The sequence below is a fragment of the Oncorhynchus mykiss genome, chromosome 24 (genome assembly GCF_057628025.1).
Source record: "Oncorhynchus mykiss isolate SJ-2025 chromosome 24, ASM5762802v1, whole genome shotgun sequence".
Classification (NCBI taxonomy): Eukaryota; Metazoa; Chordata; class Actinopteri; order Salmoniformes; family Salmonidae; genus Oncorhynchus; species Oncorhynchus mykiss.
In genome coordinates, this window is record NC_143045.1 from 31,855,001 (window position 1) to 31,874,832 (window position 19,832).

Below are 19,832 nucleotides of genomic sequence, written 5' to 3' on the forward strand. Positions count from 1 at the left end.
GTAGGATTATGGAGGTGATTACTAATCCACACTTTGTTTTTCATGGGGTTAGGGTTCACTCACTGAGGCAAGGGGTTATGGCTACCACAGATAATACTGACTCTGTGTGGAACACACCCCAAAAAACAGAAAAAATGTGTCCCAGTGTTTTTATATGTGGAATACTAGGGTGGAATAGTTCAATCTGCACTGTATGCTGAAATGTTGCTTTAGCATCAACCAGCAACTTGACATACTTGTCACACCACCATCAGAACACAGTTATAAGGTCTTCTCTCCCTCTGTCCTGTCAGATCTGGTGTTTGGGGAATGAGAGCAGATACCATATCAACCGTACGGTGGACGGCTCTACCTTCTCCTTGCTGATCCCCATCCTGGCTCCAGGCATCCGTTATAGTGTGGAGGTCGCAGCCAGCACTGGGGCAGGCCAAGGGGTCAAGTCTGACGTCACCTTCTTCCAGATAGGTGAGTGGAGGAGAACTCTGGTCTGCAATTCTCTGCAGGAGTTCCAAGTATGATTATTCCTCCTCGGGTGGAAGAGGAGGAAGAGGAGGGACATGTCCTTCTTCTATGTGTCCTCACTTGTTAACTTCGTACAGCGTGGATTCCTTCCCCACCTTCTTCAACCGCAACGGCTGGAATATAGTCAATGGACATTTTGTAGTATTGACTTCCCTTTAATCTCAGTCTGAAGAGCACACTAATCCACGTTTTCAGTTGTCATATGAATGGAGTATTATGACATCGTTCCATTCCTTCGTGCCCCTGCCTGCTCTCCTGTTCTGTCCAGAACAGTGGTTAGATGTGTAATTGATTACCGTACCAATTATATCCACGTCAGCCCTCATATACAATCCTTGATGAGCATGACTGACAGTGACACTCATAATGATCATCTATGTTAATGCCGTGTTTACCACTCTGTCAGTGTACAGCCTCAACGGTTTTCACATGACTGACATTGTGACGAAACGTTACATGAGATTCCTGCTTGGCCGCCCCACCCTGCTGTGATCTGCTCTGCTCTGTTCTGTTCTCCATTCAAGGAGGCAATGTTCTAGTGTTTAACAAGAGCAATCAACCAGGAACTTTAGCACAAGTGTGTGTTTTGAGATGGCATGTTTTTATTTAACCCTTTATTAACTTGCCTGTCAAGATCACGGTACTGGAGGGGCTGGAAGATCCAATGTAGCACGCCAGTCAGTCCTGCCTTTACATCCTTACACAGGATCCATTATAGCTACATGGGATGAATATAATTCAGTCTTCCCTCTTATAGCCCAGGCTATTTAAGATCCTACGTTAGAATACTCCACAGATCTGAGCTGCCACAAATCTGCTCACGGTAAAGGAGGAATAAATGATAACAACATGAAACAGCAGTGCAGAGTGCTTGGTACACGGGCAGCTGTGTGTCTGTGTGTGTTAAAGTGGGCTGTGATGGGCATGGAGAAGCAGGAAGCTGTGACTGATACAATTTCTTTCACTTGAGGACTTCCATCGGCGCCTGTTGAGTGTAGAAACGCGCCTGCGGGACCAGCGCTTCACCCTAATGCATTTGTCACACTTTGGGCTTGTTTGTGTCATGGCACAGCAGCCCAGATACCTGTAAAGTCCCTGAGGATTGTTTAGTCACATTCGTACTCTGCTTCCCTCCTCAGAGAAACAGGCATTAAATCCACATAGTAGTGGGGGAGGAGAGATGAGAGAGAGAGAGAGAGAGAGGGAGAGCGAGAGGGAGAGGGAGAGGGAGAGGGAGAGGGAGGGAGGGAGGGAGGGAGGGAGGGAGGGAGGGAGGGAGGGAGGGAGGGAGGGAGGGAGGGAGGGAGGATCTTTGGGAGATCCGTTTGCCTCTGACAGAGTGAGTCTGTAAATATTAAAGTGGTTGCAACATAAAACAAGAGAGAGAGAAAAAAGAGATGAAGAAAGTTAGAAACCAAGTTGAACATGAAGAAATTGCTTAGGGGAGACAAATGAGCACTCTTTCATGTGAGGCATGGGAGAGAAACACAGAGAGACTAGACACATGAAGAAAACAGGCCTTTGTAGTGTGATCACTTGTTCTGACGGCTCATTTTGAGTAGTACAGAAGTAGCAACAGAAAGACATACCCAAGTTACATTCAAGTGCTATAGTGTGCTAATGACTAGTACTATGTTTATATTAGTACTACTGTGACCTCATTCGGTGTAATAATTGCTCAGTGTGTAGTCATACTTCTTTAAGTCTTCCTGGGTGTGTGGAACATTCCAGGTAGTGTGCTTCCTGGTTCAACTCCGATACGAATAGATCATGTTTAAATCTTCTGGGTTGAGACCTTTTGTCTATTCATCTTCTATTGTTGACTGGGCTCCGTTCTGGGCTCGGTTCTGAAAGCCTTTTATAATGCAACGAGCCCACTCCATCTCTGCAGCTCCACAGCCCAGGCCCAGCCGTACACTCATCTGCAGAGAGGAAAGAAGTCTTTTGTGTCCGAAGAAAAGAGAACGTTCATATTTCTGCCCTTCGCTGACTTCATTTAGCTTTTTCTACCCCCTCCTTCATATCTTTCCCCGTTTCAGGCTTTTCCACTCGTTCTGAAGTTTTGCAGCGGTCTAAGGCACTGCATCTCAGTGCTAGAGGTGTCACTGCAGACCCTGGTTTGATCCCAGGGTGTATCACAACCGGCAGTGATTGGGAGTCCCATAGGGCGTCGTCGTCCGGGTTTGGCCGGGGGAGGCTGTTATTGTAAATAAGAAGTTGCTCTTAACTGACTTGCCTGGTTAAATAAACATTTTAAAATGATCATGTTAACAATAACATGCCCTTTCTTCTCTTTCTCCTTTCTTTACTGCTTCCCATTTCCTCCCCTTTTCCTCCCTTGTTCTTTCCTCCCTTGTTCTTTCCTGTGCACGTTCCGCCTCTGACACTCGACCTGCTCTCGCCCTCTGTCATTCCTGACCGTCTCCCTTCATTCCTCCTAATCCATTCTTTGCATCTTCACCATCTCTTACTGTCCCCTCTCTGCCTTTTATCCCCATTCCATCACTGTCTCTTTCCTCTTCCTCTCATCTCCTCACCTTGTACCCCTCTCCTCACCCTGCACCCCTCTCCTCACCCTGTACCCCTCTCCTCACCCTTTACCCTTCTCCTCACCATGTACCCCTCTCCTCACCCTGTACCCCTGTCCTCACCCTGTACCCCTCTCCTCACCCTTTACCCCTCTCCTCACCCTGTACCCCTCTCCTCACTCTGTACCTCTCTCCTCACCCTGTACCCCTCTCCTCACCCTGTACCCCTCTCCTCACCCTGTACCCCTCTCCTCACACTGTACCCCTCTCCTCACACTGTACCACTCTCCTCACCCTGTATCCCTCTCCTCACACTGTACCCCTCTCCTCACCCTGTACCCCACTCCTCACCCTTTACCCCTCTCCTCATCCTGTACCCCTCTCCTCACTCTGTACCCCTCTCCTCACCCTGTACCCCTCTCCTCACCCTGTACCCCTCTCCTCACCCTGTACCCCTCTCCTCACCCTGTACCCCTCTCCTCACACTGTACCTCTCTCCTCACCCTGTACCCCTCTCCTCACCCTTCTCTCCCCCTCTTTTTTCTCTTACCCTTTCCTATTCCTGCCCTCTCACCTCTCACCTCCTCACCCTCCACCATCCTATCCTCTCTACCCCTCTCCTCTCCTCTCCTCTCCTCTCCTCTCCTCTCCTCTCCTCTCCTCTCCTCTCCTCTCCTCTCCTCTCCTCTCCTCTCCTCACCTCACCTCACCTCACCTCACCTCACTTCACCTCTCACCTCTCACTTCCTCATCCTCCACCTCTATTTCACCCTTCTCAAATTCCATCCTCTCTCTCCCCCGTAGACTCATCGGGGCGTATGACGGAGGGTGTGTTGGAGCCAGAGAACACCCTGTCCCAGCAGATCAGTGAGGTGGTGAAGCAGCCGGCCTTCATAGCAGGGATAGGAGCGGCCTGTTGGATCATCCTCATGGTGTTCAGTATCTGGCTCTACCGACAGCGTAAGAAGAGGAGTGGCCTCAGCACTAACTACGCAGGCATCCGCAAGGGTCAGTACAACATGCCTCATCTAATGGCAGCACACTGGAATCACGTGCTCAAAGTGTCCTCAAGCACTGATCTAGGATCAGGTTAACAAACACCAAATGGAATAGTTAATAGGATGAAGAATAGAATAGCTTGTCTTGTATCAGTGATTAAGGGGCGTTGTGTGATTCCTACTAGTACTCCATCCATGTAGGGACTCATCTGAGCTCTCAATTGCAGCCCTCCATCCCCTCCGTCTCCCCAGCAATCCCTCCGTCCCGCCCAGCAATCCATCCATCCCCTCCTTCCCCTCCATCTCCTCCGTCTCCCCAGCAATCCCTCCGTCCCACCCATCAATCCATCCATCCCCTCCTTCCCCTCCATCTCCTCCGTCTCCCCAGCAATCCCTCCGTCCCACCCATCAATCCATCCATCCCCTCTGTCCCCTCCATCTCCTCCGTCCCCCCAGCAATCCCTCCGTCCCACCCATCAATCCATCCATCCCCTCCGTCCCCCCAGAAATCCCTCAGTCCCCTCCATCCCCTCCGTCCCCCCAGAAATCCCTCAGTCCCCTCCATCCCCTCAGGAATCCCTCCTCTCATATGAAAGTCTTGCATCATACAGTGCCATTTGAGTTGAGGTGAGGTCTATCATCTGAAAATAGTCCCTAGTACTTTGAGAAAGTTAAAAGCCCTTGAACATCTGCAGGTGAAAATGGACCTGTCTCCTGCAGTGATGTCGTTCTATTCTGTTTCATATTTCCCTCTCTCTGATCCTGCCAGGGTGTTTTTGTGTGTGTAGTTCTTCTTTTGAAGTGCATCTTCCGGTCCCACCAGTTTCTGTCAGCAGTTCCCATCGGAATGTGTCTGGGAAGACAGAACAATCTGCTACGACGAGCATAAATCAAGGAGAAACTTGTGTTAAGCTTGAAGTATACTTTTATAATAGTTTTCAGTGAAAGCCTTTGATGCAAATGACTGTTAGAGTTTGAAACATTGTGTCATACTTTTGCAAGAAATTCCTTACCATACCACTGTGTTTTTCATTCTCTATCCAATGCTCTGTGCTCTCTAGGAGAGGACAAGGCTTACCTCACCTGCAGTGGGTTTACCTGTTTACCTGACAGGGTTCAGTACATGCCAAACCTCTGCCCACAATAGTTTAAGGATATAAAGGCTCACATTTCTGTGCTGCCTGGTTTAATATGTGGCTGTCTGCAGGCGATGCAACTGCTGCCTGCCCCATACCCTCCCCAAACCCCTACCTCCTTCTGCTGGGCTCAGGTACACTGTTGACTGCCAGGGTCAGGAGAGGTACACCATTCAACATAGAGACACGGACAATATACTGGTTTAAGTCTGAATCGACCTCTGTCATACTGATACTCTGCCTATTGGGAGTCATGGAAACCTGGATTCATCTAGAAACTCTGCCCTTGTATTGGAAAACCTTTGTTTCTGGCCTTGGTGGTTCATATCTTGGAGCTCTATCATAGTTGAACATTAATATGGGTTTATAGTGAACATACTGGAGTTTGGTATCTCTACAGACTTACATAACTTACAGCAGAGGCCTTGATTTGCATAAGGAATAAGGTCTCTGTGTATATCTTGGATGTTGACTGCATTGTGTGCTACAGTAGTGTGATTAAGTTCTGCTCTGTGTTGCTATGGTGAGACAGATGATGAGGTCCCAGGGTTGGTCATCTTCATGGGAAAGGATTGTGTGGTGTGTTAAAAATAAATCAGTGCCCACATGTTATGCCCACATACAAGGCTTTTAATACAAGAACAGTCTGGCCTCAAGGGTCATCAGTTTCAGCCAATGAGCATTTTGACTGCAACGTTCTGACAGTGTAATACATATATTCAATATATGCTTTCACAAAAATAATATTTTGGTTGTTAGAATTAGAATATAAAGATGCCTTTTTTCAAAGAAAACAATAGCATTTTCATTAGTTTATGTTACTGTAGAATATCTGCTGCCGGGTACTCAGGTGTAAAGTCACTGATATCAAAGGGCAGTCAGAGCGGAACTTGTAGCCACACAGTAGGACCTCTGAAGATTTGGTGAGAACAGTAATCTGCTGTGCCCGGAGGCTGGAGAGAGAGAGGCTACTGCTGAGGCTGGAGAGAGAGAGACTACTGTAGAGGCTGAGATTGGGAGAGAGAGAGGGGCTACTGTAGAAGCTGAGGTTTGGAGAGAGAGAAAGGCTACTGTAGAAGGTGAGGTTGGGAGAGAGAGAGGCTGCTGTAGAGGCTGAGGTTGGTACACAGAGATATGCTACTGTAGAGGCTGAGGTTAGTAGAGAGAGAGACTAATGTAGAGGCTGAGGTTGGTAGAGAGAGAGGCTACTGTAGAGTCTGAGTTTGGTAGAGAGAGAGAGAAGCTACTGTAGAGGCTGAGGTTGGTAGAGAGAGCGGCTACTGTAGAGGCTGAGGTTGGTAGAGAGAGAGAAGCAACTGTAGAGGCTGAGGTTGGTAGAGAGAGAGGCTACTGTAGAGGCTGAGGTTGGTAGAGAGAGAGGCTACTGTAGAGGCTGAGGTTGGTAGAGAGAGAGAAGCTACTGTAGAGGCTGAGGTTGGTAGAGAGAGAGGCTAATGTAGAGGCTGAGATTGGTAGAGAGAAAGGCTACTGTAGAAGCTGAGGTTGGTAGAGAGAGAGGCTACTGTAGAGGCTGAGGTTGGTAGAGAGAGAGGCTACTGTAGAGGCTGAGGTTGGTAGAGAGAGAGGCTACTGTAGAGGCTGAGATTGGTAGAGAGAGAGGCTGCTGTAGAGTCTGAGGTCGGTAGAGAGAGAGGCTGCTGTAGAGGCTGAGGTTGGTAGAGAGAGAGGCTACTGTAGAGGCTAAGGTCGGTAGAGAGAGAGGCTGCTGTAGAGGCTGAGGTTGGTAGAGAGAGAGGCTCCTGTAGAGGCTGAGGTTGGTAGAGAGAGAGGCTGCTGTAGAGGCTAAGGTTGGTAGAGAGAGAGGCTACTGTAGAGGCTGAGGTTGGCGCCACACACCTTTAAGGAGCCCTTCCTTCTTCCAGAGGAGCCGAGCAGTGCATCAGTGTTTCCTCACATTAACTCTGTAACTCTCTGAGCTCATGTGGGCACAGCAGGCAAATATGTCTTTCTCTCTCTCTCTCAACCCCCTCTTTTTGCTCTTTAAAACCACAAGAGGCCATGGTCTTTGTTGGAACTGGTAACCAAGAATGTTTTGAGAAGAGAAGAAGAGGATAATTGCAACCACATGAAGCAACAAGCTGCACTCAGTGTGAAGTGGGTTGATTTGGAGTTGTGGAGAATTGGAAGAGGAGATATAGGTGTGTGTGTGTGTGTGTGTGTGCGTGTGCGCGAGCTCGTGTGCGCCTGTGTTTGTTCTTGGGTGTGTGCGTGGGTCTGGTGGGTCTGTGTGACATTAGTAACACCACCAAGATGTCTCATCCAGCCACTGAATAAATTGTCTGTGACGGTCTCTTGTCACTGTGGTTATTTGATTGATTTCAATCATGTTAATATTTCTCACGAGCACCTTGCATGCCAAGTGTCAATCTCTCTCCTCTTCAAAGTCGAAACGCAAACAGAGAAAAGATTCCAAACGGACCAATCTATTCAGCTGCTCTGAGCTTCAAGGGGAAAAGAGCAGGAATCCAAACAAGAGGAAATAATTGTGGCATTAAAGGGACATTTTAAAGGTTGTGTTTACATACATAAAAGGAGCTGAAGAGGTGAGGACCGCTGTACATCAGTGATAGCTACTGTGCCTTCAGAAAGTATTCATACCCCTTCATACCTATTCCACATGTTGTTTTGTTACAGCCTGAATTCAAAATGGCTAAAACATTTCTCACTCATCTAAACACAAAACCCCATAATGACAAAGTGAAAATATGTTTTTAGACATTTTAGCAAATTTGTTGAAAATTAAATGCAGAAATATCTAATTACAAAAGTAAGTATTCACACCCCTGACTCAATACTTTGTAGAAGCATCTTTGGCAGTGATTACAGCTGTGAGTCTTTCTGGGTAAGTTTCTAAGAGCTTTCCACACCTGGATTGTGCAATATTTGCCCATTTATTATTTTCACAATTATTCCAGCTCTGTCAAATTGATTGTTGATCATTGCTAGACAACCAGTAGATTTAAGGCAAATCTGTAACTCGGTCACTCAGGAACATTCAGTCTTCTTGGTAAGCAACTCCAGTGTAGATTTGGCCTTATGTTTTAGGTTATTATCCTGCTGAAAGGTGAATTCATCTCCCAGTGTCTGGTGGAAAGCAGACTGAACCAGAATTTCTTCTAGGATTTTGCCTGTGCTTATCTCCAATTTATTTATTTTTCATCCTGAACAACTCCCCAGTCCTCCACGATTACAAGCATACCCATAACATGATCCAGCCACCACTATGTGGAGAGTGGTACTCAGTAATGTGTTGTGTTGGATTTGCCCCAAATGTAACAATTTGTATTCAGGACAAAAAGTTATTTGTTTTGCCAATTTTTTGCAGTTTTACTATAGTGCCTTCTATGCTAACAAGATGCCAGTTTTGGAATATTTTTCTGTAGAGGCTTCCTTCTTTTCACTCTGAGATACCTAGTCAGTTGTACAATTGAATGCATTCAACTGAAATATGTCTTCTACATTTAACCCAAGGTTGGGAACAGTGGGTTAACTGCCTTGCTCAGGGGTGGAAAGACAGATTTTTACCTTGTCAGAGTAACTCAAATGTTGTCGATCCATCCCCATTTTGCTCCTATCACAGCCATTCAACTCTGTAATTGTTTTAAAGTCACCATTGGCCTCATGGTGAAATCTTTCCTTACTCTCCGGCAACTGAGTTAGGAAGGATGCCTTTAACTTTGTAGTGACTGGTGTGTTGATACACCATCAATAGTATAATTAATAACTTCACCATATTCAAAGGGATATTCAATTATTCTGGGGTGAATTGAAATTGGCAACAGCAAAAACAACAACTAACATGTACTTAATAAAAATGAATGACATTTTTTAAATATACAAATAATAATAATAATCCAACCTAATACATTTTATAAGAGGATAAACAAAGATAGAGAAAATTGAGTCATTGAACTAATTTGAAGTTGGGTTTTAATCTCCTCGCAATCTCCTTCTATCTTGTTTGAAGATAGAATGGTACACTTCCATATGAGTATTAAGCAGCTTGTTGTGATATGAAGTGTAATGGATCATGATGAACGGACATCGAAACCGTCGGGCAAAATTACGTTCAATGGTGAGACAACCCATTCCCACAAATGTTTCATGTTTAATATGTGCTGCCAGTTACTGCTGATGGATTGGGTTAAATGGGTTAAATGGGTTAAATTGGCCAATGATCAGATACATACCGTAGATACATTAAAATACTCAGATCTAATTCTGTACTAGTCAGGATTTGAAACATTGTAGTGGTGTTAGAAGATTTAGAGAGAGGAAATGGCACCAAAAGAGAAGGTAACTAATCCTGCGCTAAACAAGACTTGAATCACCAAAATAGTGTTTTCAACCTTTTCCAGTAGAGCTCTTAGTCCCTGGCAAGATGTTGCACAAGTAATGTTACAACACACCATGTCATGTTTCAAAACATCTCAGGATGATGTGTTTCAATACTCCAGCAAAGTTAAGGTTTGTCTCCTTCAAGTTAGTTTTGATGTTACAAACACAATGAAGAGAACCCTGTTGTGTGTATCTCATTTGATTCAAGAGGAATATACATGTTGCTATTTTATATTAATGGTGTTTTTGTCTCTCTTTCCTCTTTCTTGGGCCTCTGCTTCAACCTACAGTGCCATCCTTTACCTTCACTCCTACAGGTAAACACTCCTGATAACTCTTGATTTAATTTCATAGCACCTTCTCTATAAAATCTCATAACAGTCTGCCTTTCAATACAAGACTGCACACACTGAGTCACACAGTGATGTCCTGAACAGCTCTAGCAGTCATTCTGCTCAGTCAGTCGGAAGAGACACTCTTTAGTTAAAAATACTAAGCCACAAGAAAGGGAGCAGTGTGGTGTCAGGTTTAAAGAACTATAACAGAGATGTTTTACCAACTGGTGCAGGCAGTGCGTTCAGAGGTAAGCACTTAAAGAGGAGCGAGCCGTGCCATCCACGCTACTAAGAAACTGTTACAACTGGCGGGGACTTGATCAAAGGGCTGCTGCTGCCCGCCTCTCTGCCTCTGATGGCATTTAGGATGATGACACTTCTCCAGTCACACGGACCGATTAGACAGAGCTGTGGACAGGGAGAAAGGAGCGACTGAGGGTCGATGTGAACTGGACTGACACGGACATAACAGAGCACTCTCTTTCTCTCTCTCTCTCTCTCTCTCTCTCTCTCTCTCTCTCTTTCTGTGTGTTTATCTCTCTCTCTTTCTCTATTCTCTATCTCGCTCTCCCTCTCTTTCTATCTCTCTTCTCACTCATTCACTCTCTCTCTCTTTCTATCTCTCTCTCCCGCCGAGATGCATGTGTAGTTGGCACTTGTGTCACAACACCTGTGCTCATCCTTGTAAATCAGAGAGAGAGCAAAAGAGAGTGAGAGGAGAGAAGAGAGAGAAGAAGAGAGAGAGAGGGGGAGTTATGTGAGGCTTGTGGTTATGGTGACTAATCCCATCTGTGCAGAGCAGAGGCTGTATCTAAACTGCGTGTTGTTTTTCTCCTCCTCGTCAGCTTCGGGCCCTAGGATCACGTCTAATAGTTTGAGTGTTTCAGTCCTCTGTTCTGAACTGCTGGAACTCTTTCAGGTGAAACCTATTGAGTCAGCTGGTTAGTTTTGGGCCAGTTCCTTAATGCTTGAGGTTAGAGTTTCTGCTTGTTGAAGTTTACAATCCTAGAAGCTGCCATGACGCGGAAGGAAAAGGCAGGATGTTGTCAGTGCTAATCTTCCAATAGATGCAGATTTGAGAGGCACTACATGGTTTTTGTTGTGGAATTCCTGAATGCCCTATATACAGATGCCAAATGTAGACTTTCTCTCTCTCAACAGGAGGGGGAGAGCGAGAGAGAGAGTGAGAGACTTTTTGTCTTTCTTTAATGAAACATTCTAATTTCATTAAAATCTCATCCCGCCTTAAAATAAAACACCAAAATATATCCTGTACAGCATACATGTACCATACTCACCTTTCCCTGTACCCCATGATGCAAAAACACACATCACAATATCCAAAAAACCTCACCACTTCTACAAACACATTTCCAAAACATCTTCCCCAACCCACCATACTCTCCGCCCCACATACCCCCTGCCACTGATGTGCCTTCACTCCTGTTAGGCTCCTAATGTTTAATGCAGAGGTTGTAGAGGACTTTAAATCCCACCCCCTCAAACTTCCCCAGGCTCGGAGTGTTAAAATCGAACAAGTCCTCCAGACCCCCTTGCCAGTCTCCAGTCTCTGCCGTCACCTGCAGTGGCGGAAATATTGGTGGCCCCTCCCTCTTTGGTCGCTCAAACACCCCCTTACCGGCTCACACAGTGCCTCCTGGACCTCCTCCAGGAATCTCTCCAGCAGCCTAAGAGACATTATTCCTGTTTGATGTGCCAGGACTTCCGGGGTTCTCCACCCCTCCTCTCTCAGCAGTCGCAGGTCACCCAGCCTTTGTAAACCCGCTGCCATCAGCTGCCTCTGCAGGTTGGCCGACTGAACCGATCTCAAATGAATGGCTGGACTGTGGAAGATAGGCTCCTCCCACACCCACTGCCCAGGCTCCATCCCTGACCACCACAGAAACTTAATCTGCATACGCTGACACTGCTATGCCTGTCACCACACCCATACCGGTCCAGCACACTCCCTGCAGTCTCCTGCCTAGCAGGCCAAAAAAAGGCTCAATGGCTTGTGTATATAACTGCCCCGAGACTGGCCTACTGAGCCCCCCTCCCAACTTGACCATACATGACGCCCCAGCATACAACATCTTCACAAAGTAAAAAACTTTTCCCCAAACCCACACCAGAAATCACATTAAACAGATACTCATGGTCCACTCTATCAAAAGCCTTCTCTTGATCTAAAGAGACCAGTCCAAAGTTCACATTAGAACCTCTTGACAAGTCCAGCATGTCCCTGATTAAGAACAAGTTGTCTTCACCACTCTGTCTTTCAGGCAGTTAACCCAGTGTTCCTAGGCCGTCATTGAAAATATGAATTTGTTCTCAACTGACTTGCTTAGTTAAATAAAGGTAAAAAATACAAATCTGGGAAAAACCTGCCCAGGTCCCTACGTAATTCAGCTAAATTAGTCTGGAGGCCTACATTGCCTTGCCCCACCAGCTCTACCTCCACATCACTGATACAATGCTCTAGTTCCCCCAATTCTCTCCTAGCCTCTAAGAGAGCTGTAAACTGTTTGGACTTTCCCCCCTACCATTGACTGAGAGACTCATAATCCTCTCTTCGCTGCCCCCACCTTTCCCAAAAAGTCTGGAAACCTGAGCACAAAGTAGCATCTAGTAAGAGCTTCACATTAAACTTCCAATAGGATGCTTGCCGAGGCCCTGGTGAAATAGACAGCTGAGCCATGGTTATGTGATGATCCAAAAACCCCACCGAGAGAATGGTACCAACAGCCCATTGCTCTGATTCCTGGACACGTAAAAATGTATACTGTCTTGTGTTGGGATGTTTAGTTCTCCAAACATCCACTAGGTTGAACTGATTAATGATGTCCCGTAACACTCCCACTGACACTGAATGAGGCTCTTCCCCATTTCTGTCTTTCGTAAAATCCATTGTACAGTTCCAGTCCTCGCCGACCACCAGCGTCTCCTCAGGCGCTATCTGTGAGAGTTCCTGTCTAAGACCCAAATAGAACCCCCTTCTCTCTCCCTGTGTTAGGTGCATACATATTTATAAAGACAAAACCCATGTTGTTAATTTCTGCTTTTACAACAAGCAGCCTACCCCTACACACCTACACAGCAAATTTTTACAGACAGACCCGGTACAAAAAGGACTGCCACCCCTGCACTAGAATTTGTCCCATTTCAAATTCAACACACTTGCTCCTTTCCACCAGAGCCCCAAATCGACTTCATTCACCACATCACTATGCGTCTCCTGCAGAAACAACACCTGTACTTTTTTTGGTTTTACATATTCACCCAACACACTTGTCTTTCCCGCATCTCTGGCGACATTTATATTGAGCGAGCCTACCCAAAGAGTCTCCATAAGAAGTGGGAGAAAAGCCAGCAAAGAAAGAGACCAATAGCAAAGCTCAAAAAGCCTCAGTGCCAGGAAGGAACAATATATCTACACAGTGTCTGAAGGTTGACCTTCACGCACAGTTGTGACCCACTTCCAACCTAAACCATTTCTTGGGTGAGAGGACACCATTCCCCTAATTTTTCATAGCATGTTGTACTGATCTTACAAACTTTCTAGGATCAGAAAAAAAAGCCTCAAGATTAACTTTTTTCCCCTTGGTCTCATTCAGGAACCTTGTCAGTTCCCTCAATGTGTACTTTGACCCTTCTGCTTGACTGGCTGTCAGCTCCGGGCCCATTGAAGAGGAGTCTGAAAAAAAGGCCTCCTCATCATCCTCTTCCTCAGACTCACTTTCCTCCTCATCTCCATCTCCCATCCTGACCACCTGCCCTTCCTCTCTGGTCAGGGCCTCCCCCCAGTATCAGGCAAAGGTTCCTTGGTGACTTTGACCACACCAGCCCCTCCCCTCCCAACTTATTTTTTCTCCCCATTTTTCCTTTCTGCTTGACACCCTCCTCCTCCCCCCAGTCTCTTACACTTCCCCACTATACTCTCCTCATCCACTAGCATAACCTGACTAGACCCAGCTTCATCTACACCACCATCTGTAGCCTGACTAGGCCCAGCCTCATCTACACCCCCACCCATAACATGACTAGACCCAGCCTCATCTACACCACCATCTCTAGCCTGAATTGTCCCAGCCTCATCTACACCACCATCCATAGCATGACTAGGCCCAGCCTCAGCTACCCGACCATCTCTGGCATGACTAGGCCCAGGCTCATCTACACCATCATCCCTGGCATGACTAGGCCCAGCCTCTGAGTCTGTGTCTCATTGCCCCTTGCACGTTGACCTCGATTTCCCCCACTGGCGCTTGTACCCTCACCTTGTCTATGACCTTATGTGGGCACGCAAAGCTCTTATGCCCCAAATCCCCACACTCAAAGCACCGTAGACTATCTGTGCTGGCAAACCCTGCGTAGAGCCCCTCCCCATGCCTGACTTTAAAATGCACATTTAGCTGTTGCTCATTGTTATTCAGAAACATAAACACTTGCCTCCGGAACGAAACAACATGCGTAAGAGCTTCCGCCTGAAAACCTGCCGACAGTACACGAAAACTGCTAGCAAACTTACCAAAACGACTCAGCTCTTTCCTGATTTGATCATCCGTAATAAACTGAGGCACATTTGCAACTACCACCCTTGTCAAAGGGGTAGAAAGAGGCGAAATTGACACCAACACAACCCTTACAAGTATTTTACTAGCAATTGGCCTACCAACCCAATGTCTTTTCATGAACACAAGCAGAATGTATAAATTCAGCTCCTACCTGTTCACCGACTGCGAACAGAACCTCCTCCACCTTAACTCCATTCTCAGGAACACACCTGAATTCATGCTGTAATGACAGCATCTACTCCGCGCTAGGCTGAGAATCCATCGCGCACACCACACCTTCCAAACCCCAGGAAACTAACTGTCCTCTTCCACCCTAATTTTGAAAAAATCTGTGGATACCGCTGAAACAAATAGTGCATTAACCCTCCACTATAGAAAATAAAAATTTAAAGAAAAGACCAAGACAGAATCCAGAAAAAGGTTAGGACAGAGCGCACCACACCAAACACTCAAACTCCCAAAAACTCCCAGCATGCACTGCGAGAGAGAGCGAGAGAGCGAGAGGCAGAGACTGTGGGGAAGGTTACTTACCGAGCACAGTGAGCTCAGCGATCACACTCTCCCTCTCTCCAACCATATTGGTCCCGACACACACATACTTCCCAGCGTCGCCTTTTCTGGCATTGGTTATCATCAGCTTTCCTCCCCGGATCTGAGGAACGAGAGAAAGGGTCAGACCTTGAGAGGACAAAACAACACACCTAACATTGCAAAACATTCTCTCAGTATAAAAGCGCTGTATTTCCTCACCCATGAAGTTATGAGTCTTCACAAAACCATGACCAAAGTAATTCAGAGTTTAAAAAAACTCCATCTGTCATGTTTTGATGGGAGTATAAACTCACAAATTAATCTTAGTGAGCCATGTATGTCCTGAGGTCCCAGTGATAGAAAGACAAAGTACTGTACTACTGTACTCAGCCAGCCAGCCAGCCAGCCAGCCCAAAAACCCTCCCACCCCTTCCTCAGAGAAGAGATTGTAATTAAAGTTGGAGTTTATCTCTCCTTCACACCTGCAGCTTAAAGCTCCTTGAAAGAGTCCAACTTCCAGCGTGCTGCGCTTCAAACACACGCCAGCCATGGCAGGAGACCAAAGCACTGTGCAGCCCCCTAAGCCTTTCACACACACACACACACACACACACACACACACACACGCACACGCACACACACACACACACACACACACACACACACACACACACACACACACACACACACACACACACACACACACACAGTGACTCAGTCTCCATCGATCTACACACAGGGTGTAGTACACACACACATACATGCGTAAACATGCACGCACACTATCAATAATACCACACACCGCACACATACAAACACAGGCTTACAGGAGAGCCAAACACACTCCACAGTCCATGTTATTGTGTTTTGATAAGCCTGTTACTCTGATGACGATTGTGATAATGGTGTTCATGTCTGTACCTGTTCTCTGTTCTCAGTGGCGTACCAGAGAGGGGGAGAGGCTGTCAGCAGTGCTGGAAGGTAAGAATACATGTCTACTATGAGAGGGGTGTTATCTACATGTATATTAAGCTCTTCTGTATGAATATGAGACATCAAATAAAATAACATAATATATGGATCATAGTATCATATTCCAAGAGACAGATGGACATTTGGTGAGGAGTGGGTACATGGTAGAATGTGAGGAAAGGTGTACCTTCCTCTGAAGGGCACTAGGGGGAAGGCTTTTACTTCATAAAGCTTACAGCACAGGCAGAGGTGGAGAGGAGAGGAGAGGGGAAGTGAAGGGAGAAGAGGAGAAGGGAGGGAAAGAAGGAAGGAAATGGGAAGGAGAGGAAAGGGGAGGGAAGGGAAAGAGAGTAGGGAGGGAGAGAGTGGGAGGGAGGGGAAGGAAAAGAAGGGAGGAGAGCAGAGGGGAGGGAGAAGAGCAGAGGGGAGAGGGTTGGAAAAGAAGGGAGGAGAGCAGAGGGGAGGGAGAGGAGCAGAGGGAAGAGGAGGAGAGGAGAGAGAGGGGGAGGAAAAGAAGGGAGGAGAGCAGAGGGGAGGGAGAGGAGCAGAGGGGAAAGGAGGAGAGGAGAGGGAGGGAGAAGAGCAGAGGGGAGAGGACGAGAGGAGAGGGTTGGAAAAGAAGGGAGGAGAGCAGAGGGGAGGGAGAGGAGCAGAGGGGAGAGGAGGAGAGGAGAGAGAGGTGGAGGAAAAGAAGGGAGGAGAGCAGAAGGGAGGGAGAGGAGCAGAGGGGAGAGGAGGAGAGGAGAGGGAGGGGGTGGAAAAGAAGGGAGGAGAGCAGAGGGGAGAAGAGGGGAGGGAGAAGAGAATAGAGGATGGGAGCGGAGGAGACGGGAAGGAGGTGCAGAAAGCACTTTGATACCAGCAGGAATAAATGATTTTCTCATTTGCCCAAACCCCTATCCTCCTCATCCCACAGAGAAGAGCACCATGTCTGGCCACAAGGCTGTGCCATAGCATCATTTCTAACATACACAGAGATGACGATAGTTGAGTTTGCACACACCCTACTCTTTAGAATGGAGGGCCCTATGTAAATAGATGGGAGGATTGATACAGGAGAGGGTGTGACAGTTACCAGTAGCCTATGTGTTGTTTTCCAGACTACCTACTAGTCACGCGTACTGAGACACTCATACATTCAGACACTAATGTTATAGTCTCCTCAATCATGTAGAACCCACGTTGATGGCAGTGTATCTTCAGACTTGTTTGAATTAAAGCAGTGTTTTGGTATTGTCCCCTCTTTGTGCTAAAGGTATCTCTATGGTTGCCCATTGTTCTATAGCCGTTATGTGTCTATCTATACAATTATCTTATTACCCTGCTCTGTGATTGAGTCAGGTCTACAGCCTGAACATGGGAGCTCTGCTCAACGACAATGTCCATTCTCTACATATCTCCACTGAACCACTCAGATGATTGAGGAGCCATTTTGAGATTGTATTTGTCTCTCTAAGACAAATGTGTTCACTACTCAAAATGAATGTGGAGACCGTAAGCGGAGACTAAGTCATCTGAATAGGAAATGGGGAAAAAAACTCAGCACAATGCGAATGTCTGACAAGTGTGATTGTTCCAGTGGTAGTGATGGGAGAGAAATAACAGGTAAAGGCTTTTGTGATGTTGTGCTAGTATAGCCTTTGGGCTCTAATAAATCACCCCATTTCATGAGAATTATAAGGCCTTTTAGTGCGGCTGCTTCAAATGTAAAATGTCAGCCCTGGGTTCATGATGTGGAAGTGTGGACGAGAAGTAGGGCTGACCCCAATTAGTCGACTGGTCGATTGTTTGATTGTTTGGTCGTTAGGCTGTTGTTTTAGCTAGGCTGATTGTTTGCATGTTTGCATGTATGTATGTATGTATGTATATACAGTGTATGTATGTATGTATGTATGTGTGTGTGTGTGTGTGTGTGTGTGTGTGTGTGTGTGTGTGTGCGCAAATATATATACACTACCGGTCAAAAGGGTTTTTCTTTATTTGTACTATTTTCTATGTTGTAGAATAATAGTGAAGACATCAAAACAATGAAATAACACATATGGAACCATGAAGTAACCAAAAAAGTGTTAAACAAATCACAATATATTTTATATTTGAGATTCTTTAAAGTAGCCACCCTTTGCCTTGATGGCAGCTTTGCACAAAGTTATGTTTTCTTCACCTGAAACAGCAAGCAAACAAAGTCTATTTTTACATAAATTGAGAATTACAATAGTTCCTCGATGTATTTGAAAAATCTTTCTATCTCTCCGTTTCGATAACCACTCAGCGTGAAAGGGAAAAATGTCATACTCTGATCCAGTGGAAATGTCATTAAATAGGCTTCTTATCTTGACTTGGACTGAAATAGGTTCCAGTACTCATTTTGGGTGTTGGTACTGTTTATGTTTAGGTCCAGGAGCTCCACAATACTTTTGAGCTAATATTCTATGAGAAGAACAGGAGCCCAAGCAGTAGAACATTTGAGGTGCTGGAATTTAGCTCTGGTGAGATCCTGCCCAAGTCAAGCACTGCTTCTCATCCCTTGCGTGCAAATAGCCTACAGCTGTGTCTGTCCCAAGCTCACTGACAGGGAAACTCTGAGAGCCCAGAATTTTTTATACAATGTTGCAAGTTTGCTTGCACAATCTTCGGGCTGGACCCAAAGTTGATATAATGTTTCAAGTTTGTTGCAGGCAGGCCATGTGTAGCCAATATGATTCATAGGATATTTCTTTTTATCAGGATATTTTCTACCTGCAGTGCAGGCTGCAATGATTTTATATAGTTGGCAATAGAAGATACTTTTTAGGTTTGTGTCATTTTCATTTACATGTAGATATAATATTTATTAACCACATGACAGTAATTTTGAGATATGAAGACGTTATTCTAAATTAAATTAAACTGTTTCATAAAAATGTGCATGCGAAGACCATACCTGGCACGCAGATTGGTTCAAATGTAGAGACTGAAAATTTGCTTCTATTTCAAGGCCATCAGACTGTTAAACAGCCGTCACTAACACAGAGAGGCTGCTGCCTACATGCAGACTTGAAATCCTTGGCTATTTTAATAAATAGATTACTAGTCACTTTAAAAATGCAACTTTAATAATGTTTACATATCTTCCATTACTCATCTCATAGTACAGTGAGGAGAACAAGTATTTGATACACTGCCGATTTTGCAGGTTTTCCTACTTACAAAGCATGTAGGGGTCTGTAATTTTTTATCATAGGTACACTAAAACAAAAATCCAGAAAATCATATTGTATGATTTTTAAGTAATTAATTAGCATTTTATTGCATGACATAAGTATTTGATACATCAGAAATGCAGAACTTAATATTTGGTACAGAAACCTTTGTTTGCAATTACAGAGATCATACGTTTGCTGTAGTTCTTGACCAGGTTTGCACACACTGCAGCAGGGATTTTGGCCCACTCCTCCATACAGACCGTCTCCAGATCCTTCAGGTTTCGGGGCTGTCGCTGGGCAATACGGACTTTCAGCTCCCTCCAAAGATTTTCTATTGGGTACAGGTCTGGAGACTGGCTAGGCCACTCCAGGACCTTGAGATGCTTCTTACGGAGCCACTCCTTAGTTGCTCTGGCTGTGTGTTTCAGGTTGTTATCATGCTGGAAGACCCAGCCACGACCCATCTTCAATGCTCTTACTGAGGGAAGGAGGTTGTTGGCCAAGAATTTGCGATACATGGCCCCATACATCCTCCCCTCAATAGGGTGCAGTCGTCCAGTCCCCTTTGCAGAAAAGCATCCCCAAAGAATGATGTTTCCACCTCCATGCTTTGCCTATTGTCCTGTGGCCCATCCCAGGTCTACAATTTTCCCCCTGATGTCCTCACACAGCTCTCTGGTCTTGGCCATTGT

At 45.8% G+C, this 19,832-nt stretch overlaps 1 protein-coding gene across 11 annotated transcripts in view; it reads left to right on the top strand.

The window, feature by feature from the left end:
* Positions 1–19,832, top strand: part of LOC110503393 (roundabout homolog 1) — a 499,811-nt gene that overhangs the window by 444,428 nt on the left and 35,551 nt on the right. For 7 of the 11 annotated variants that reach the window (XM_090218858.1, XM_090218859.1, XM_090218866.1 and 4 more), the window contains 4 exons: positions 294–465; positions 3,855–4,058; positions 9,834–9,860; positions 15,922–15,964. In XM_090218858.1, the coding sequence (XP_090074984.1) occupies positions 294–465; positions 3,855–4,058; positions 9,834–9,860; positions 15,922–15,964 (446 nt within the window). The remainder of the gene's footprint in view (positions 1–293; positions 466–3,854; positions 4,059–9,833; positions 9,861–15,921; positions 15,965–19,832) is intronic. The other 4 variants (XM_090218860.1, XM_090218861.1, XM_090218864.1 and 1 more) reach the window with 1 other exon arrangement.